Consider the following 23,332-nt stretch of genomic DNA (forward strand, 5'->3'; position numbering starts at 1 on the left):
AAGGTCACTGGCAGGAAAAATACAAAATTTGTGTCCAGTCCATATCTTTTTATGGAGAGTTATTGGAAGTTCTTTATTCACACAAAGATTGCTAATGACTTCAGTGTGTTATGACCTTGACCCAAGGTCATTTGGTCAAGGTCAAGGTCACTGGCAGAAAAGTGCAAAATTTATGTCCTGTCCATATCGTTGTTATGGAGAAACATTGGAAGTTCTTAATTCACACAAAGATTGCTTATGACCTAAGGGTATGTCATGACCTTGATCCAAGGTCATTTGGGCAAGGTCAAGGTCGTTGGGGAAAATAGTGCAAAATTCGTGTCCGGTCATTATCTTTCTTATGGAGAAGCATTGAATGTTCTAACTTCACACAAATATTGCTTATGACCAACAGTTTTAAAAAAAAAGAGCAGTTGTTATTTATAGAAAATGGACGGTGAAATAGATTAATCCAATATTTTTTATAATTGGAAAAATACACGCAATATGATTTTTATCTTAGCGGGGGGTATCAATTGTGAGCTTGCTCACAGTACCTCTAGTTTTTAATTTAATGGCTTGACAATTTAAATATCTTTATAGATATTTAACTGTTTTATTTTTTCTCTCGTATAAAACTAAAAAATATTGAATTTATTCGCGGTTTATAAAAAAGCATAAACTGTCCCAAACCATTTTATATCGTATAAAACGAAAAAATATTGAATTCATTCCTTATAATTTAATTTTTTTCTATCAATTGTAGATAGAAACAGTCATTTAACATTTAAAATGACATCAAATTGTACAAAATTCAAACATAACGTCAGGCGGATTAATACATTTTTGACGTTAGTCTTACTATGACGTAGGCAACATTCTTTTTACAATATAAAATTATTTTTTAGCAAATCAAAAAGCGTGTTACAACCAGAATTAAATTATTTTCATTTAATACAAAATGACGAGACTGTAAGATTGATATTAATAATATGTTAGGTTTCTTCCCAACTTATACTAACTGTACTGGTATGTGCAAAATTAGCTTTGATCGATATGGCAATAGTGTATTGTGGTTTGGAGCAGATCGTGACCTTCCCTTTTCATCTAAGCGATACACTGGAAATGTTTTTATCGAACCGACCGAATCTTGTCAACTGATGCACCTTCATGCCATGTTTATCAGATCACGATGCAACAGCTGTGGCAAAACTAGAAACAGCTGTAAAACGTAAGATCTATCGATGGAAGAAAACTGTGTAAAAAAATGAAGTCAGAATTCAATGAATTAAAGAAAACTAGTTTTTTTAACAACTGTGATTTTTCATTGTCAAAAGAAGGAATATGGAACAACATAATTACCACACTCAACAACATCCTTGAATCATCCGTACATCCAAAGATGACAAGCAGCAGGTTTAAACAACAATGGATAAACCGTGATATTTGCCACTGAGAAAGAAGAAATATTTCAACAAGGCAAAATCAACGAAAAACTAGAACTTTTTTGTCTTCAACAAAAAGTAAGGGCTTTTCGACAGCCCCAGTATCCCCTTTTTATTTAAAAGGTCAAAAAAATATCTCTAATCTATTTCCAAATTTTCTGAACACCTTGGTATCCCCAGTTGCTTAGATAGGAATTCATGAGTAGTTAAATGTCAAAAGAAAGATAACTCCAGAACTTTACAAGAAGCTACACTTCTAATTTCCAGAGGAATATTTTCAAAAAATCATATTGAAGTAAGTATTCATCCCTCGGACACAAAACTTAGTATGCCTATAGTATTTATGCTCTACATTTTTACAGCAAAGGGAAATAACTCTTACTAATTTGTTTTTTTGAAATTTAAACAAGTGATGATCTTTAGGCCTTCCAAACCCCTATAAGGAGTCAAAAAGTGGCCCCTCGAACCATAAGTTTGTAATCTTTATTTAAAACAATAAACAGAAAAGATTTTGAAAATCGGAATAGAAATAAAAAAGTTACAGCAAAAGGGCTGTTTTGCAGATCCCTAAAGTTCCAAAATTATGTACCCAAAACCTTTTTCGGTCTGCGCATTGTTTGTGTCATTATACTAGTGAAATATTGTAATGTTAACTTGAAAACTTTTTGAGAAAACGTGGAACGCGTGATTTCAATTTAACATTGAAACTCCTATAGACAAATTATATCAATCCATAAAACCGGAAGTACTACATATTTTTTGTTAAGACTCTAAATGTATGCTAACTACTACTACGTTAACAATATTAAGGCGTCTTCTTAAATTTCTAAGGTCATTTGAATTTTTTTGTTTTTTATCCCCCCTTTTCTCAGGTTTGAGGTCAAATATCTTAAACACGATAAGATATAGAAAAACGTTTATACCGACAAATTTGTAAAACTTGACAAGATACATCTTATTCTAAAATTTGAATGCTCTAACTCAAAAAGTAAGTAAGATTTTGTGTTTCATTCAATTTTTAGTGATATCCTTGTAAAAACCGTAAGTAACGGAACCGGAAGTCTAAAACCTTACATACGCGTGTCATCAACAATTGCTTTAAGACAGTTGCATAATTGTTTCAATATGTCTTTCCGTTTTCAAAAAATCGCTGACACAAATCCTGTCGAGAATAATAATAAAAAAAAGACGAAAACAATAGGTCTTTTCGACCGAAAGTCGAAAAGCCCTAATTCGAAGGTCATAAGAAGATACCATTATCTAAGAGCCCAAACCAGAGATGCATGCAAGAAAAGATAAAATGAATATGAGTTGCGTCAAGCGAAAAGGGACCTTCGTGACAAAATTTTGGAAAATGGATTTTTGCTGGTTTATTAATAAGCACGTCTTTCTGAGTATTTTGATGCCAAATGTTTAATCAAATACTCAGTTTAAGACTAGATAAAATGCATTTGAAATGCACTAACTAATGCAAGATAACGTCACAAAAACGTTGCATAACGTCATAGAATATCAATGTCATTAGAACGTCATCAAAAATAAAACAACGGCATTTCTTGTCCTGAAGAAATATATTTCACTAAACTAATTGACATTTTCAAATGTTTAAAATGTTAGTATTCAATAAAACAAAATTAAAACGTGTTGGAAAACGAAAATAAATACACTTTCAATGTCATTAAATGAATCCTAACAATACATTATGTTTGCATTTAAAACCGTTCATTTTATCATCATCTTCATCACTCTTCAGCCTCTGGACAGGTAGTGTCCTTAAAAGGATCTCGTACAAAAGGACGAACAACACGGAACAGATAACGTTGCCTCTCTGAGGTCATCCCGCCGGGAGGTAAAATGTCGGGCATCACTGACCCTGTTGTTATGTCTTCCGGACTGATACTGGATTTCAGAAGCGTGATTTCTCGTCATCGGCGTGACTTTTGACGAACAGTTTTCCTGTATAAAAAAGAATAAATTTATTTCAGTACATGTACCTCTCACAGTGAATATACAGACATTATACATGTATTTTTTTACAATTTAATTGACTGTATTGATATTGATTAAAAAGAAATATATATAAACTTCAAGATACATAAATAGTCTGTCAATCCGATGGAATTATATGTTTTACATACATGTAACTAAATACATACCCGGTGATAATGATGGAAATCTAAAATGTAGCATTTTCCGGATGCCTTTCACATTTGTGAAGAACGTGCTGGTAAACGACTTCCAATCATACCACTCCCAGCTGTGTTCTCCAGCGTCGTTGGTGTAGGTAACGGGAGAGTTTGATCTGGCGCTTTTCCTAACCACCTCAACAAGACCGGAAAGGCTATCTACATCCGTCCTGTGGTACAGCCGCTTTATGTTAGCAAATCCGGCATCAACAAGACATCGGCCATTGTATGAAACCTGCATTGACAGCTGAATATCGTGATGCAAGCCCATGAGAGTTCGCCACATCAGATATCCCAGAACATATCTGTTTTTGTTTTCACCTAAAAAAAAATATTAATGTTTGATACCAAACGACAAATAATTTAGCATTGAATCCTTATTTTTTGAATGATGTGGTCTCATAACTGCAACGTTGTGTGCATACAAATTGAATAACGCGCGCTAGCGCGTTATGAAAATTTGGTTATTAACGGAAGAGTCGTTGGAACAGCCGAATTATGCTGACAAATATAGTGCACAGCGTTTTAAATTTTAATAACACAATTTATTTTTCCTTCTGTAATTTGATGAATTTATTTTGGTATACTAAGAAATTAATCAATTGAATTCATTCAAATCTTGAAAAATATTTACTTCCATGAAATATTAATCAGCCCACGTATAATATCAGGTCGTGATCCGGTTTAAAGTCGGAAGGAGAGTCAGTCATGTTCTGAAGGAAGACTGAATGTATACATACGCACCAGATTTAGTGATTGGGTCTTCTGTGTTATGCGTAAATTTCACCTAAATCAATCAATGCAATTTAATAGGAGGGAAGAAAGTAAATGTAAATATTACCGTATATCAGGTTTTTTTCCGCGTGTATCCAATTTCCGCTTTGTTCGCGACGATTTCTGAATCGCAGAAATTATATCAGCGTAAATTTGAAACAAAGTTTTGTTTTTATAATAAAGTTTTTTCTTTCCTTATGAGGTAAACAGGTATGTAAGAGTACAATGAACTGTTTTCATTAAGTTTATAGTAGAAATTGAAGGATCGGAGGACAAGCGGCAGATAACAGGTTTGTAAGCCTCGTAGTTTATTTAATAATTTGACAAGATAATTGTGATTTAGCTTCATTTCTTTTCTCGCATTCTTTACTGCATTGTGATACACCTGCAATGGATAAATAATGTCAAACAATAACATAGACAAATTTACAGAGAAATACAAAAACAGTGTTGATATATTATCAAAATGTTTAACTACCTGACGCTCTTTCTCCACCATTAACAAATGTTCAGTGAAAGCCTGCAGATGCTCCTGTTTTTCCTGTTGTCCAGCAGCTGTAGATATGTTGGCCCGATGATTCGCAAATTTTGGACAGATGTCGGAACGTGGAGTCATATACTTGATATGGGGACAGCAGTCTCTCCACAGAAGCTTAAATGTTGTAAGACCAACGTGGCGTTTGTTTGCTTCAGTACATGATGTGACGTAGGTTCAATGCAGAGATGACTTGTTACCAGATGACGGCAGAAAGATGTGAGGATGTCCTTGGTTTTTCACATTGGGCTGAGGGAGTCCAAACTCTTCTGCGTAATTCTGGATAAAGTCTATTGCATTTTTCAGGTCATCAAAGCAGAAAGCATTGCTAGGGCGTCTATTCTTGTTTTTGTGCGTTGTTGGTATGCACCCATTCTCGTTCATGTGGGACACAATATTCTTCACATATTTTGAACCAACACCATATGCAAAAATAAAAGACCCCCTGCAAATTTCCTTATTCCTGAAGAAGTATGTGTATCTCATCCTTTTTCTTTCCTTTCCTCTCTGTGTACAGCTATTCGAATTTCACCGAAATTTCCCCATGATTACCATGTCTCTTTCCTCTCTTGAAAGTTCTCTTAATGCCAAGATCGAGCTCTGGATATCATCTAACGGGACACTGTCTAAGCAATTTTTTCCACATGAACAAAATGTCAAAACCTTTTCTTTCAAACTCTGTATATCACTGTTTCCATTACATGATACGTTGTCGTCGTCTTCACTTTCAATCTCTTCGCTAAAGTCATCGCCATTACTTCGAGTAAAAAGGTCTATTCGTTCTCTTAAAACATCATCATGAACGAGGTTACTGTGTATTATGTCACCCGGGATTTTCTTTGTTTATCTGATGACAACTGAAATAATGACCAAGGCTTCTTTAATAAAGTTTACGTCGTTTATTCTTGAGTGTCCAGCAAAAAGTGACGCGCTGGGCACTGGATACAAAAATCAGCCTGGTCGAGGTAGGGTTCAACAAAGGGGTAATTATCAAAACAACAAAAACATATACAGATACATATACCCAATTACCTATCGGGGGCCTCTCACAGAAAAGATACCTAAAAGAGCAGGTCTAACAAAGAAACTTAATCCGATGAACTGACACTAATTGAGTCAAGAGGACATCAAACGAATTTGTTAATCGCATTGCGTGGCTTGGCGTAAAGGCTATTTGTTGATAAATAAAATGGAATTTAACGTGCAATCAAAATGTGTGAATATGTACCTAACTTCTTAACTTTTTGGCTTTAAGCTAAAATACGTGTTAATCATTATTCTGCGATAAAGAAAGGATTAACTTAGGGATTTTCTTGAAGATGTTAGATTAAAATTGCTGATTTTAAGATAGAAAGAAAAAATTATTTTTATATCAAATTTATTATAAAATATAGAAGAGGGTCGATTAGACCTGATGATAAGTCCCTCCTGGTTTGAAAAATCTTTGTCCTCAAAGATGAAAAAAAATAGGGATGTAAAAGTAAAAAAAAATAATGAGAGGTGGGTAATGTAATCACATATAAACAAAATCTAAGCTAAAGAACTATAACATTAAAGAAATAAATTGCATTAAAATATGTACAGAGGTAGGTATGAAATGACACACAGTATGAATACATGGGGAAGAAAAAAAAACCAAAAAAAGGAAAACATAGGCTTTGTACTCAACTTAGGAAGTGGACGACCAAGTGACATGATACAGAACATGGGAGTACAAAACAAAATATATTGTGGACAAAATACATGACATTAGTTAATACAAACCAAGCATATTTGGTACAATAACATGGTATTCTTGCACACTCCTTTCACACAAAGTAAGCTCTGCACTTCCAGATCTAATGCAGTGAATAAAATTTACTGTAGTAAACGAAAATATTGGTGGTGGGATAATAAAAAGTAAACTGTATATGGTTGAGCTAACAAATTTCGCAGTCTGTGAGCCTTAAGTGGTGAAATGAGAATGGTGGTGGGAATGTTGATGCGTTTGTTTGTATGGGTATTTTCAATAATTAAGTTGGGTGCATCTAATGAGAGGTTTGCCCAAATAAGGTATGTTCTGCGTATGTTGATGTGTTGGATGTCTTGTGGAGGTTGAATGTTCCAGTTGTCTGGACAGAGTGGGAGTGTTAGTAGTGGGATTAGGATGCAATCAGTTCCAGAAGGGAGTTCCATGTGAAGTGTAGTTTTGTGTGTTTGTTTGAATTTGTTCCATAGCCTGTGTGCATAGAAACAGATAAGTAAAGTAGTGAAAGCTGAAAGTGTAACATATGGCCATGGTGTCGTGAATGAAGTGTAGATGTTTTGAAGGATAGGTGATGGTGAGTCAGTGTTTGGACCATTATTGTAATAGGATATGAGGTTATGATGTGGGGTAGGGAAGGCTGAAGTTTGGTTAGGAATGTGGGTTACAGCAACAATAGCTGTTAATTTTCTAATTTTGAAGAAAGACCAAATACAGTATAGCATGCATAGTGTTGTTAACGCAGAAGCTACCATAGCAATTGTACCACTAGTATCAGGAAAAGAATCAACAGTGAAGTCAATTTGACCTGCTAACATGGATTCAGCAAAAGATTGAAATACAGTCTCGTCTTTCTTAGCTAATTTTGCCATTTTCTTTAAACTTAAAAGATGTTTCAGATCTGCAGCCAAATACTGAGAAAATGAATGATTAAAAATTTTCAATTTAGGAATTTTTAGATCAAGATATTGTTGGAATGTTGTATCGCCAAAGATTGTTGAATAAAATTTTGGATCAAAGAATTCTTGGATAAGAGCAAGGTTGACAGGGTGTAGCACAGTTATGGAATTAGAGATGTTTTGACATTGACCAATTCTAGGGGGTAGATATAAATCTCCTGAAGTAACTGAACACAAACATGGTAAATGCATTACACAAAATGGGCAACCTTTAATTATTCTTTGACCTGTTGAGCAATCGAGGGCGAGCATTGAAGTTTGATAAAAAAGGATACTAGAGGGAGATAATTCAATAATTGATGGTTTTATCTTGTTTGGAAAAAATCTGAAGTCACATAATTTGTATACAGAAGATTTTTGGTTGTTAAATAATGATGATATGCTGGTTGATGAGGCAGAGGAAGTAAGTGCGAGGTGAAAAGTGCAAAATTTGATTGATGTACCTTTGCAGTTTGGAATTTGATTTAGTAACATGTGTGAAGTGTTGGTTATCATGTGTTTGTGCAAAGTAAGTTGGGACATCTGCAAGTTGTGTGGCATGTGAAGTTGATGAATTGATGGGTAGAGGAAATGAGTAGACTCTGTACAAAAGAAGTGGTAGCTTAAATGGAGAGATTGGGATTTTTAAAGTCAAAAATAATGTAGAATGGGTCCTAGCATATAAAAAATCACCAAATGAAAAAAAATATAAGGGGTCTTTATGAATAATATTAAATTTGGGATATTTTTGGTCGATTATGTTTTGAATTTGATTTAAAGATGATTTAATAACATGCGGGGTAAGCAAAAAGGGAGATAACTTGCCTTTTATCAATTCATTAATGCTAATTTTGATGTGTTCTAATGCAAGGTTTAAAGTAGCTGTAGCATTTGTTTGTTTCAAAATTAACTGTTCTAAAAGAGCAAACTCATTTTCCACAGAATCTACAGAACGATGAAGTAGGTCAGTGAGGGCAACTGTGTCATCATGATTTTTCTTAATTGCATCCATAACATTGTTAAATCGAGCATCAACAGTAGAGATGAAAGAAGATAAATGTTTTTCTTGAACAGCCATAGCTTTAGCAATTTTAACATTGTTACGATAAGGAGTTGCATATGACGCTGTAAAGTATCAATATCGTCTGAAGTAGCAGTGCCAAAAAGAGATTTGGAGATTTGGCCGACAAAGTCAAATATTGCACGCTTAGATCTGGAAGAGCCAATGAATTGATTTCTATGGGGGATTTGGGATTGGGGTATAAGGGCGTGGACTTACCGGACAGTGGAATTGACACTTGCCATCGTTTGGGTTCTTAAAGTATTAAGTGTTTTAATAATATGTTTGCTGTACTTGCACTGTGGGGCGTTGTTACAGTACAGTTCTCGGTTTAAGTAAACTGCTTTCGGTTGTGGGATCTGGAATGTGTGGGCCCAGTATTCCTGTCCCAGGTAAAGTTGATGGGTTGGTTCAAAGAGGACTCCATAATTCAGTCTTTGGACTGCAGCAGCATCACCGGTGGACACAAAACAAAGGAGAGACAAAAGACTCATGATGAGGAAGACGTTGGATAGTCCAGGAGTACCTTTGGGAAGGAAGCAAGATTCAGGATTATGTTCTGTACACTTTGTTAGCACTTATAGGTAACATGTTTATGGCATGAGCTACATATAAAAATACTAACAATGGTCCATAACGAGTGGCTCAGGGAGCAGAGATAGAAATGGGATTATAGGAAAGGTTAGGTAAAGAGTCTTGGACTAGTCGATGTCAAATCTACTTGTTGAAGCAAGTCAGCCTTTTGTTCTTCTTTCGGGAAGTCCCTTTTTGTGTCTTGGTGATGTGAAACTTGCGTACCATAGAAGGAGGAAGAGTTTCCTCAAGTTCCCATGTTCGTTCCGCGTGTCCGAGCCATTTTACTCGGAACAGTTTCTTGCCTTTGTGAAATTTGTATCGTAGGAGTTTCTCGACAAAGAAGGTTTCACTCGAGTCATTGGTTTGGGTGGGGTTGGGTGTGTCTGCAGTTGGCGTTGTGGGCGTAGGGGTTGATTTGTCATCTAAAGTTAGATCCTCATCGAGTGCTGGATTTGGTTGACCAAAATTGGCTCTGACCGTGCATCTAAAGTTAGATTTTCATCCAGTGTATTTGGTTGAGACAAAGTTGGCTCAATCATGGTTGGGGGTTGTCCGGGATCTGCATCTTCAGGGGGCAGATGGTTATCAATGAAGGTTCAGTGGGGGGTGGGGGGTCGAGACTTGGTCGGTCATCTGGGTTTTCATACCTTTTAAGTCTGTTGACATGAATGAAGGATTTCAGCTCTTTGTGGTTGGAGCATCTTCACAATTTGTATGTGTTGTTAGGCCCAATAGCTGTTATGTAGAATGGGCCATCCCAAGGATTGTGAAGTTTGGGAGATAGACCTACTGGTACTTTTGTAGAATAGAGAAGTACGGACTGTCCAACACGTAAGTCTGGCACATCTGTAGATTTCTTGTCATACTGTTGCTTTTGCTTGATTTGTGCTTGATTTATGTTCTCTTTTGCTATATCCTTAACGATTTTCAAGTGGGACATAAGATCAGTCCATGAGATTTTGCATCTTTATTGAGACCATTTCTTGGAATGAGTAAGGTATCAAAGGGAAGATTCATTTCCTTTCCAAAGACAAGATGGTAAGGGGAAAAGTTTGAAGCTTGTGTACATGGGCTCATCCTTATGGCCATCATGACTCCTGGTAATAGCTTAGACCAATTGGTTTGTGTTGAGTTGACATAAGTTCTCAGACATTGGGCGATTGTGCTATTCATTCTCTCACAAGTTGAATTGGTTTGAGGATGATAGGAGCTAGTTAAGTGTCTTGTTACTTGGAAAATTTCACAAACAGCTGTGACAAGTTTACTAAGAAAGTTTTGTCCTCTATCGCTGACAATAACTTTTGGGGCACCATATCTAGCAAAGATTTCAGAAAACAGAACATTAGCAATTTCTTTTGAGTCTTGTGATTTTAAGGGAAAGGCCTCAGGAAATTTGCTGAATGAGTCGACAATTAACAATATGTACTTGTACCCTTCATTTGAAGTTGTAAGTGGACCAAGAATGTCCATGTGAAGGCAAACGAAAGTGTCCTCTACAGGCATATTGACTAAAGGGGCTCTATGAGGATTTGTGCTTTTCTTAGAATGTTGACAAGAATCGCAAGTACGAATGTAATCTGCTACATTTTGGTACATTTTGGGCCAGAAATACTTCAACTTGATTGCTCTGTAAGTTCTATCTAAACCAAGATGGGCTCCTCCCGCAATGCTGTCATGGTATGAACGAAGGACGTCATCCCGTAGACATCGTGGGACAGCTAGTTGTTTCAGGACGGGTTGTACTTGAGAAACTTTTTTAGAACGGGGCTCATAGAAATGAAAGAGAGTGCCATCTAACAAGACAAAGTGATTACTTTCTGAAATTAATTTATCTCTTTCCAGTTTTGTAGAAGGTACTGTGCCATTCGACAAATATGCGTACATCGCTGCAAAGTCTGGGCATTCACTTTGTAACTGTCCAACATCATCAACAGTAGAAATGGGACATACATGAGGTGTGTCTGACATAAGAACTTGTTGCTTTTCATTTTTGTAGAAAAATGTGACTTGATTATGTTCTTGAGAAGTTGATAGCGCAGAGATAGAAGTGCTCGGGATTACATCCTCTGGGTCAGGTGCATTTGCTGGTTGGTCAGGGTAAGTGCGTCTTGAAAGTGCATCGGCAACCTCATTTTTCTTTCCCTTTTTATGAACGACTTGAAAGTTGTAACTTTGAAGGAGAATGGACCAACGAGCTAAGCGGCCTGTGTCATGTTTGACTGATTGTAGCCACTTAAGAGCAGAGTGATCAGTGAAGACTGTAAAGGGTTTGTCAGCAAGATACACTTGATAAGTTTTGATACCCTCAACAATAGCTAAAAATTCTCGCTCTGATATAGTGTAATTTCGTTCAAATTTGTTAAGGGAGCGACCGCCGAAAGCTATGACCCTTTCAACACCATTGTCATCAAACTGTCCGAGAATGAAACCTAGTGCTGTACCTGAAGCATCAGTAGTAAGAACAAAAGGTTTTGAATTGTCAGGATAAGCTAAGACAGGTGGGGATGTTAGAGCTGTTTTTAATTGTTCAAAAGCAGCTTGACATTCTTCAGACCATTTGAACTTAACATCTTTCCGCAGCAGAGCAGTAAGGGGGCTAATGAGGGAGCTATAACCCTGGATAAACTTCCGATAATAATTGCAAAGACCAAGGAATGACCGAACATCTTTGGTAGACTTAGGGGTTGGGAAAGTTTTCACTGCATCTGTTTTTGCAACATCAGCTTTCACTCCAGCTTTTGTAATAACATGACCCAAATAGTGGACTTCCTTTAGGGCAAAGGAACATTTACTTGGTTTCAAAGTAAGTCCTGCAGATTCGAGGCGAGTAAAAATGTCATGAAGATGTTGTATGTGTTGTTGAAAGGAATTTGAGAAGACTAATATGTCATCAACATACACAAGACAAGTTTTCCAATTAAGACCTTTAAGGACTTGGGTCATGAGAGCTTGGAAACTAGCTGGGGCATTAACAAGACCAAAAGGCATTCTTTTCCACTGATAGATTCCTGTAGGGGCCACAAAGGCTGACTTATGAGCAGTTTCAGGGTCCATAGGAATCTGCCAGAAGCCTGATGCAAGATCTAAAGTAGAGAAAATATTGGCTTTAGAAATGCCGATAGTATCAAAGACATCTTCAAGTCTGGGGAGAGGAAAGGTGTGTTGTTTTGTTACAGCATTGAGTTTCCTGTAGTCAACAGCAAAACGAAGTTGTCCGTTCTTTTTCTTGACCATAACTACAGGGCTCTGCCACATGGAAGTTGATTCCTCTATAATGTCTGCATCTAACATTTCCTCCAGTTGTCGGTTTGTTTCTGCATTTACCTGTGGGGATTGGCGGTAAAAACGCTGACGAATTGGATGAGCATCACCTGTTTCAATTCTGTGTGGCTGAAGAGAACACTTATCCAATTCTTTGAGATCTGATGCAAAGACTGACCTATGTTTTTGGAGAAAAGCATGGAGAATTTGTTTTTGATCACCTGTTAAGTCCGAAGAGGATAGGTCAAAGGAGATAGGTTCCTTAATGTCCTGCTTTTCTGAAAGGGGTTTGGCACTAGTGGGGGTGTCAAGAGATACTACCATGTTTGAATTAATACAACAAGCTGATGCAACACATGTATCTGCTGAAAGAGTAACAGGGTCATCGGTTGGGTTGATGATCTGAATAAAATGAGTGTCATTGTTGATTGTGTCTATCAAGCATTTAGCACCAACAAGTCCAAGTTCTGGTAAGTCTGGTGATGGTTCAAGGAGAACTGATTGGTCATTGGGGAGGTTTGAAATGAACACCTCTACAGATGTAATTGACTTTGGATTGATTTTGATAGAATGGGACACACGGGCAATACCTGTGTTAATTTGAAGGGAAAGGACTTGCTCTGAAATGGGGTCTTTGAGAGAAAGAGTGTTTTGATTAACATCTAAGACAGCTTTGTTGAGTGTTAGAAAATCTAGTCCTAGAATGATGGGATGTTGAAATTTTTCAAAAACTTGGAAAGTGTGAGAAATAATACAATTTTCAAAAGAGACAGGTAGGGAAAAAGCACCAAGACTGTGGTGTTTCTCACCACCAACAGCCACAGCATCAGTTTCATCCATCGACTGTAGCTCGTTCCTATCTATACCTAATCTAGTTAAGACAGACGCTGCTACACAAGAGATACTTGCACCCGTGTCGACCAATGCTCTTATGGGATGTCCATAGATTTCAATGCTAACAGTATTTTTCATAATAGGCATGATCAAATTGACATTGCTGAATGATTTCTTACGTTTTGATTTGGTTTTGGGTTTTGGGGTAGGTTTTTGGTTAGATCTTGGGGGATGGTTAGGTTTGGAATCATTAGAATGGATATTCGAAGCATGCTTAGTATGAGCTGTTAGCAGGGATGAGTCATTGTTAGCTTGGTGCCTATCCTCAAGAAGGATAGGCGCGTGCCCCTAGTATGATGAGTTTTGGAAGGTGGGCTGGTTAGAGTGGTTGTTAGATTGCTGGTGGTTAGTTGTCACTTGTTGAGATGTATGTGGTGGTGTTGGATTTGTGCGACAGACTGAGGCAAAATGACACCAATTTCCGCAGTTGGAACATTTAACACTAAATGCAGGGCAAGCTGATCTGGAAAAACAGAACTTACCAAATCCGCTGCATGTCTTTCTCCCTCTCCTATTCATGGGTTGGTTCATCGGTTGAAACCATTGCTGCTGGGGCCAAGGTGAGGGTGGTACCATCCATTGGAAGGGTTGACCGGGTTGGTTGAACTGGGTGGGGTGGCTGAAGGACTGGTTTGGTTGGCTGAAGGACTGGGCGGGGTGGCTGAAGGTCTAAGCGGGGTTGCTGAAGGACTGGCCGGGTTGGTTCCAAGGTGCCTGGGCCTGGGGTGTTTGGGAGAAGGATTCACGTCCAGGGTTGTGTTGCTTCCTCTTTTGATTTTGGAATGGTCTCTCTTGTGTGGCTGTTAGAGCACTAATTTCACTCTTAAGTGTCTCCCTTATTGATGTGAGAGATTGAATGTCAAAGTCCTGTTTGTTGTCACATTCTAGTTCTTGTTTTGCCAGGTCAACAGCGTGACGTAATTCCTGGAAAGTTTTGGGCTCTTTCGAGATGACACATTTTTTTATAGTGTTGATTAATCCATTTGTTGTGAATTGGACTTTGTATATTTCTGGGAGGTCATGTCCCAAAGACGTTTTTCTGCTCTTGAGAGGTAGTCATTGGTTGACTCTCCAGGGTACTGTCTAAGTCCTAGAAGGGAATTTGTTTCCTTATTTGCAAAGCGACTTTTCAAGCAGTCTTTGAATGTTGTAAGATTGTTTTTCTGGGCTGGTGATAAGGTTTGGAGCCATGTGGCTGCTTGGCCTTCAAAATTACACCCTATGGCAAGGAGGGCTTCTGAATCGGAAACATTGTGGAATTTCTGCCAGTTTTCGAGTACAGTTATCCAAAGATGTACATTTTCACTGCCAATTAATTCCTGTGGCCATAATTCTATTTCTAATCTGGTGTTCTAGTGGTTGATGATCTGTTGATGATTGTGTTATGTGATCCTTAGGGATTTGCTCCTCATCTAAAGTTTCAATTTCTTGATCCTCTGATTCAGATGCTGGTGCTTCGGTTGTTGATTGGGGGTGTTGTTCCTCTGAATCAGATGGTGCTATTTCTAGTGTTGATTGGTAATGTTGTTCGTTTGACTTGGAGATTTGCACTTGTGGTGGTAATGTTTCGTCTTGATGCTGGTTCTCTGTTGATCGCAGGTAGTAGTTGATTTGCTTTGTCTTCATGTGGGATCTTGAGCCTTTCTCCACCAACTTGTCACCCGGGATTTTCTTTGATTATCTGGTGACAACTGAAATAATGACCAAGGCTTCTTTAATAAAGTTTACGTCGTTTATTCTTGAGTGTCCAGCAAAAAGTGACGCGCTGGGCACTGGATACAAAAATCAGCCTGGTCGAAGTAGGGTTCAACAAAGGGGTAATTATCAAAACAACAAAAACATATACAGATACATATACCCAATTACCTATCGGGGGCCTCTCACAGAAAAGATACCTAAAAGAGCAGGTCTAACAAAGAAACTTAATCCGATGAACTGACACTAATTGAGTCAAGAGGACATCAAAAGAATTTGTTAATCGCATTGCGTGGCTTGGCGTAAAGGCTATTTGTTGATAAATAAAATGGAATTTAACGTGCAATCAAAATGTGTGAATATGTACCTAACTTCTTAACTTTTTGGCTTTAAGCTAAAATACGTGTTAATCATTATTCTGCGATAAAGAAAGGATTAACTTAGGGATTTTCTTGAAGATGTTAGATTAAAATTGCTAATTTTAAGATAGAAAGAATAATTTATTCTTATATCAAATTTATTATGAAATATAGAAGAGGGTCGATTAGACCTGATGATAATTAACTCGTCCCTATCCGAATCGCTATCACTTTCTTCATCAGACGGTGCACTTGTCACTTGTCTATGACGAGGGAGGAACTCATCAATCAAGTTGTCTAAAGCCTGTTGATTTTAAAAAGTTTATTTAGTTTGTGTATTGAAAAATTAAATTAGGATAGTACCCTTTACATAATTCATCAGATTGCCATTAATCAACTGACAGCCCCCCTTTTTTATATATTCTTTGTATCAAAACAATAATATCTTCATAAGAATGAAAGTAAAGCAGTTAACTGATAACGGCATTAATAAGAAGAAAATAGTTGCAAAAGGGAATTTAACTTCTTCCACTGCTAACATGTTCACTATTCATCACGCTGCGACAAGGGCTCGATTCCGGTACCTCTGACATTAGAGATAAGACACATACCCCTACGCTTATGGGATCTTAGAAGTTAGGATAGTAAATATTGTACATATCTATCGAAAGGAATAGTTCATGATCGTTGTCATGACAAACTATTCCGCTATTAAATATATTATTTTAGCAAGAAGGGAAAATAAATATTTCATACCAAAACATTGCATTAATGACTAAGTCTATAGATGCCGCTAACAATTACTTAAGCTAAAGTGCGTTACATTACGTGTTGACAGTGCGTACTTTACTTCTTGATCAACATGCATTATTTAAATGACAGCAAAATGTCCACGATTTCTGCTGACAAAGCCTCTGAATGGAAGGAGCTATTACTTGCTATTTTATTGGAATTGCATTTGTTTGAAATGAGTAATGTTGCTTCTAACGATTTATGTACAGTAAGTTAACGTCTGACAACTATATAGGCGTATAATTATCATATAGGCCCTATACATGTATGCTGTATTTATGAAGTGTCATATAAAATAAATGCACATGTAATAAAAATAAATAAGTTACCTGTAAATCCATGAAAGTTGAATACAGCAGGATCGATGGTCACGCTTTTATTTACATTACATATAGATATGATACGATCTTTAACGTTGTGCGTTTTCTTCACCTTTTCCCGGTAAACAAGCAGACGAAAGGTCAAGTCTTTGCAGCGTTATTGTGACGTATTTATTCTATGTCACGAAGGTCCCTTTTCGCTTGACGCAACTCATATACTAGTATAAAGAACACAATTTCATCATACTGTACATCCAATCCAAAGCAACTCTGGGGATTCATCAACAACAAAAACGAGAATCGTGAAGGGATAGCAACATTAAAAGCAGGAGACAGACATATGCAGAAAATACATCTAAGACTACAATCCTTAAGAAGCAGTTTTCTTCGGTGTTCAGTTTTAATGAAACAGTGAACAACATTAAAATCCATGGGTCTAAAACACATCTTGCAATGAATTGTATAATATATCAGAGGCTGGTGTAAACATGCTAATTCAAAGTCTACAAACCCTTAAAGCCACTGGGGCTGACGGCATTCACGCATGGTTGCTGAGGTTTCTTTGGACGGACCTTGCTCTAGTTCTCACAATTTTCTTCCAGTTCCTCCAGGGGTCAATAAACCAAGGAGTCATCCCAAGGGAATGGACAATGGCAAATGTGGTACCAGCATACTAAAAGAAGGCAAAAACAAAGTAGAGAATTACAGGCCACTTTCACTCTATAACATGTAAGTTGCTTGAGACAAGGTAATTCTAACGGATGTAAAACATCGTCATAAGGCTTCAGAAAACAATGATCCTCTGATACCCAAGTTATTGTTGCTGTACAGAATCTTGCCAAGTCTTTTGACGACAAAAGCCAGGCGGACGTGATACTGTTGGATTTTTCTAAGACCTTTGATAAAGTTCCGCACACTATGCTGATGAACAAACTTCATCTCAATGAAATTCGGAAAAACCTATACAGTTGGATTAAAAACTTTCTGCGAGACCGGACACAAATAATAATCCTTGAGAATGGAAAACCTGAGTCAGACTTTAGACCCCTCTTGGCCGCTTATTTGAAGGACAAACCATTTTCCTTAATTCTAATGAAAGCTCTTGTTATTTCAAACATAATTTGTTGTGTTTAAAAACATGCTAATGAGAAATAACATTGAGACATTATTGCTTCTATAAAGTAAAACAAAACCTTTCACAGAAAAAAGTTATTAGAACACTTTGGAGCCCTCTCGACCCCTATTTTGAATGATCAACCCCTTTGTCTTGATGTCAAAAATTTAAGCTCTTGAAATTTTATACTAATTTTACAATTTCTTAAATAAGTGTTTAGAAATTATGTGCCATGTTGAGATATCAAGAAAGGATTGTTTTAGTAGCCGACCCTTTATCGTCTTATGAGGGCCTTTTAAACAAAATTATCATGATTGTTTATAGTTTACATGCGCAACTGAATAAGACAAAGCCAAAAGACGTTATAGATCTTAAACTAAACGAAAACTTGTCATACTTAGCATTCTAGATTATGGAAAACAGAACTTGGATAAATTTCGATTTATCGAGCTACAAAGCAGCCTTTGAAGCTAAAATCGAGGGAAACTCTCAAAAAGAGTTTAATATGTCTAAACACATTTACTAAAGTGCGGTTAGGTTCATACATTTGCGAGATATTTAAAAAAAACCTTCCGCATAGGGGAGTTGCATGCAGGAGATTTTAAATATTTAAGTCTTTTGCCGGAGTGTTATAGGTATGTCTGATGGTTGTGTGACAAATATTTGTCCTGCAAAGGACAGTTTAATCCCAAGAACCATGCTGATTTTTTGCAAAATTAAATGAACAAAATGGTTATTATGACAAATCAATATGTCATTTGATCATTGGTATAAGAGACAATCTATTACTAGTCTTTTGCAAAGGATTGCAGTGCATTGGGAAAATCCTGAGAAGGTTAGCTTTATGGTTTGTACTCCAAAATGTGTTGTAATTAAAACAGCAGAAGCTGTGGTTTAATAACTTAATTAAAATTTAAAATATAACTGCTTTAGTAAATCAAACTTTCTCATTCACCCTTTGTTCTCCGTATGTTTACGAAATAATGTTTAGAAAAAGATAATAAAATAAAACCACGTAAAATGACTAGTTAATATTTTAATTTCCAAGCCCTATTGAGCTTCATCGCTTTCTGTGCTTGACAGGAATGATCGAAAGTCTTATTTGCAATCTTTCGTCTCCCAGCCCTGAAAATGTGCATGCTATATCTTTCGAAATGACATTATCAACAAATAATTATCGATTTCTGATAAGGTTCAAAATATTATCAAACCAATAAAATTTCATGCAAATCAGTCGAGTCATTTCCAAGAAAACTTTTGCACAACTTTGGCTACAAGAGAAGAAGACGTATAGAAAAACGATAACGTCTTCTGTTAAAACGGGAGACCTTATATATAGTTATAATTCCTCTTTTCATGAGCAACCAGCATAACCAACTTCAATCAGTATTCATTGCCTGCATTTTGCCATTAAGGGTAAATAGATTTTTCGTCATATCTTTGTTATTTTTATTCTAATATTAGTCGTTATTACTTTTAATCTTTTCAGGACTAGGTTGTTGTCATGTACCTGTATTTGAGACATGGGGACTCGCTGGAGCTGCTGAAGGTGGTGCTGAAGGATGGGTACCGCCCAATGATAGACGACGTGGGAAATGATCTACAGCTAGAGCCCGCCATCTGGTTCAAGTCTCTTTTCATTGACGCCATCTTCATTGACGGCAATTGCCGCGAAGTTCGTGTTCGAATGGAACCAGGTGACAGCGTCAGAGAAGTATTGGTTTTTGAAGACTATGATTACAATGAGTTAGACCCAAAAGCTCAAGAACTATTTGAAGCTACAAGAGAGTTGTTAATCAGCATGGGAAGGAGAGAATTTAGCAAGAAACAATTTAAGACTGAATTGTTGCGGTTGCTCCATTGTTATATCATGCCATCTATCTTGCTAACAGTAGACGACATGTCTAATCTCCATAACGCCCTTGGCATAGTTGAAAAGCAACTCAAAAGCATTGAACAAACTATTGAGGAGAAAGGCGTGGATGTGCATTTAAAGGAATCCTCCTTGGCCAAAAAACGAAAGGAAATTCTTGAGAACGAAGATTTTACAAGTGAGACGTACATACTTTCATGCAATCCCAAATTTCTTCAAGAGTTCGAAAAACACATAGAAAAAGATGTCAAAGAAGCCTGCCATGTATTTGATGCCATCCAAAGAAAGGTAGATGAATTGAAACTGAGTAATTCTACGGCTGATGAACTTGGTCTGGTCCGAAAAGAACGAGATGCCTGTCATGAGAATTTGGTAAAGATTAAAACAATTCAGGAAACCATAAAACATGCAAAAAAGTCAAAACAGTTGTTAGAAGCCGATACTACGAACGACTGCCATCAGATTTACATTGAGATTAACGAACAGCTACAAGAAGAAATGGAAGAATTACATCGGCTCTGCTTGCATAAGGCCAAGATTTCCTCGGTTCGAGAGGCTATCAAACAAGCCTTAGATGACTTGAAGACAGATGGCCAGACTTTTGGTTGGCAGATGAAATATGATGGAACGGCCGAACACGATACTGACGTCATTGGGATGAACTGCAAGCCAAAGGCCTGGTACACGCTAGAGGAGACGATCTTTTCCATTTTCGCAGACATCACCAATGACGTCACAGATCGACATTTTCGTTTCTGTTCTGGTATACACGATAAAATTGCTGCAGTCTTGAAAGAAACTGAAGATCAAGCTTCCGGAGATATGATCGGGCACCGTACAATGGACATCCCTGAAGATGAAAAAAACGATCCAAGAAGACAAGAAACCGTTTTTCAGTCTCCTACAGATGCAATAAAACGAGAGGTGAATGATCATTTGTTGAGTATGGTTAAACTTCTTTCGCTAGCCATCTCTGAAAACAGCTTCCATGGAACCGCCAAATCAAACATAAGCGGAAAAATAGCTATTTACTATCATAATATCTTATGTCACAAAATCATGGAACCCTTAGAATCGTTGTATGATAAAACATATGGTAGAATATGTGTTAATGTGTTTAACAAAACCAAGGACATGTCTTTCGAGGAGCTAGGTATTGACGAACCGTGGATACGCTATCTGAATGACCCTTCCGCTTCCGTTAATGTCACAGGAGTCAAACGTCCGGAGGTCCAAGAAGGAGAAAGTCTGTACGACATTCTACAGCCTGGACTAGATTTGGTTCACACCCTTGTGAGGGAAACCACCATTACTGGGAAACTGAAGATGATCACCAAAACTTACCGCTTTGTTGGAAACCAAGTGTCTGCTCTGAAGTCTGCAGCCTCGCTTCAGGATTTTAAGAGCAGCCATGACGAACTTCTCACGTTACTTATCGTGTTGTTTACGTTCCTTGATGAACGGGATTTCAAACGCCTCTTTATTCAGATGTACTTGATGGAGGACTTCAAACCAGGGTGCATACTGGGGGGCGTTCATGACTTTTCACTGACCTACTTCTTCACAGCGTTTCGGTATTTTCAAGACAGACTACCAAGCAGGCATACAACATTGTACCAACGTTGAAAATATGTTGATTATGGTTAACGACGTTTAGTAACCAAAAAACAACTAACTTTATAAGACGTTGAAAAAAAAACGTGTTGAACTTAGACAAATATTGAACAAACCATGATTTATGAAAATGAAATACAGCTTTCTGATTTGTTTTTTTGTTTGTTTGTTTTTTTGGTAATGAATAAATCATTTGAATGGATTAAGACTGTATACACAGTGATCGAACTTTGTACTTCTAAAATTATATACTTAAAAAATTAAAACCAAAAGGCTTAGAGTTAATTTACAATTTATAAAATGCATGCTTGAAAACAAAATGCAAGTGAGCCCGGGTGCGTTAGCCAAGAGCCTCACACCTCTCCTCAAACTGCACTGCGTGACGTGAGCTGACCAATTCGTATCAAATTACTGGCGCGAACAAAACAAAGAAATAGAGTCCAGCTGTAGAAATCGAGACCACAATTTGAATTTGAATGTGTGTGTGAAGCACCACTTAGCCCATTTGTTTTTAAAAAGTAAAAATCATGAAAAAAGAAATATTGTTTTACAACATAGATTTACACCAACCGACAAATTCTCGCGTAAATACGAGGGCTGTCCAGAAAAAAATCGATCGTGGACAATCGCGTTCTTGTCATTTTAAATCATGGGTTTATACATGAACATACATAGTGTATACCGAAATGTTTGTCATAAAATTTGAAATCAAACCAGAGTGATTTTCAATGTTTTCCCTAAAATTAAACTACACTTTTACTGCATTAAAGGGTCGCGGAAAGTACGCACGACCCAGTGTAAAAGTTACCCACACTTCGTTATTGAGGTTAAAGATATAAATATTAACAATTTTTCTTAAACATGTTAAAACATCATAATCTTCAATTGTTAAGTAATTAGTAATGTACAATGTATGTCATTTTCATACGTCATTTGAAAACCGTTTCCAAGGATTTTAAAACCAATTGCGGCAAGAACATATTTTAAAAAACGCCAGAAAAAAGCGACGTCGGCCTACGGCACGGAACAACGCTACATCATAAAGTTATGTGCCAACTTGGGTTAAACGACGATAGAAACGAAATAAACGATAAAGGAATCAAGACAACATCGATATCGGAATATTTCAAAATTAATTCTCTCAAAAAAAAACACAAGCGATTTTCTGGTGGAGCGTGCAATTGTACCCTTTGACCAGACGGTGAATGCGGCATGACTCTCAGTAGGACTACGACGTTATAAAAAACGTCGTTATAGCTCAACGTCAGACTGGGCTGTGCGGCCTGCTTAGGCAATGTATATATAATGATAAATCCAATGTAAGAATGTACATTCCTCCGAATTTTATACATATACATTATTATAATCTATATTAAAATATTATGATACTTTCCTGAATATTGCGTGGTTATCTATAATATAAAAAACAATCGCCATGTGTCCACGAACTTTAAGGACAACCTTCGTATGCATGACGTTGCGTTTAAATATACGATAAAATTGCGACGTCTTGCTAAAAACGGAACAGTTTTCAGCGTGAATTTCATGATGTATATGTTTAAGCCACACATATAAGTTATATACCATTGGATTTGATAAATTCAAGGCTTTAGAAAATGTTTTGTGCTCTGCATATTTGAAACGCGGCAAATTTTGGCAAATAACGTCTCTTGTTCTTTGGACTTTATCATTGCAACAGTATACTAAAGTAAGTTGTCACTTCTTGCACTTTTTGATAACATTGATTTTTCTTTTTTTGATTTTTTTTTGCTTTTCAAGATTTCTGAGGATTAGTCTAGCCCCCCCCCCCCCTTTCAATTTGCTTCCGACGCCACTGTTACGGGTATATGGGAGGCATTTTAACTGTGGTGAATGCCTGTCCCGAGACAAAAACTAAGCAAAGTGTAGTAAAATTAATCGCATTTTTTTAGGTTTAAAGCTTGGTTATGTAAATGTCAACACTACGGTGTGTTAAAATATCCATTTTGTAAATGTCCGATATCATATATGCATTTGTCAACCCGTGCACGCACGGGTAAAAGTCTAGTTCTGAATCACGACGGTCATTTACATTTTGAAATTGGTCCCTGTTTCTTGAGTATCAGTAGTTGATAATATATTTTCTGTTCGGCATTATTTTTTATATGCTGCAAATTTATAAAAATTGTGTTCT

General features: G+C 37.0%; 2 protein-coding genes and 1 pseudogene across 2 annotated transcripts; 1 reads left to right on the top strand and 2 right to left on the bottom strand.

Annotated features, from left to right (window-relative positions):
• Positions 1 to 2,750: 2,750 nt before the first annotated feature.
• On the bottom strand, positions 2,751 to 4,112 carry LOC128157495 (uncharacterized; annotated as a pseudogene).
• A 135-nt stretch (positions 4,113 to 4,247) lies between these two features.
• LOC128157494 (uncharacterized) lies at positions 4,248 to 21,323 on the top strand. Its single transcript, XM_052820073.1, has 2 exons — positions 4,248 to 4,674; positions 19,162 to 21,323. The coding sequence occupies exon 2, from the start codon at positions 19,177 to 19,179 to the stop codon at positions 21,169 to 21,171; it is 1,995 nt and encodes a 664-aa protein (XP_052676033.1). The 5' UTR covers positions 4,248 to 4,674; positions 19,162 to 19,176; the 3' UTR covers positions 21,172 to 21,323.
• LOC128191419 (putative protein TPRXL) lies at positions 13,920 to 15,018 on the bottom strand. The gene is made up of 2 exons (XM_052863475.1): positions 14,719 to 15,018; positions 13,920 to 14,192 (listed from the first exon to the last, which is right to left on the bottom strand). The coding sequence occupies exons 1-2, from the start codon at positions 15,016 to 15,018 to the stop codon at positions 13,920 to 13,922; spliced, it is 573 nt and encodes a 190-aa protein (XP_052719435.1).
• Positions 21,324 to 23,332: the final 2,009 nt, after the last annotated feature.

The sequence above is a fragment of the Crassostrea angulata genome, chromosome 7, assembly GCF_025612915.1.
Source record: "Crassostrea angulata isolate pt1a10 chromosome 7, ASM2561291v2, whole genome shotgun sequence".
Lineage (NCBI taxonomy): Eukaryota > Metazoa > Mollusca > Bivalvia > Ostreida > Ostreidae > Magallana > Magallana angulata.

Bases quoted from the DNA above. Each gene is read 5' to 3' on its own strand.
- LOC128157494 (XM_052820073.1), top strand. From the start codon at position 19,177: ATGTACCTGTATTTGAGACATGGGGACTCGCTGGAGCTGCTGAAGGTG.
- LOC128191419 (XM_052863475.1), bottom strand. From the start codon at position 15,018: ATGAAGACAAAGCAAATCAACTACTACCTGCGATCAACAGAGAACCAG. The intron at 14,193-14,718 runs GCCACAGGAATT...GTGCTCTAACAG, and splicing joins AGATTAGAAATAGAATTATG to CCACACAAGAGAGACCATTC.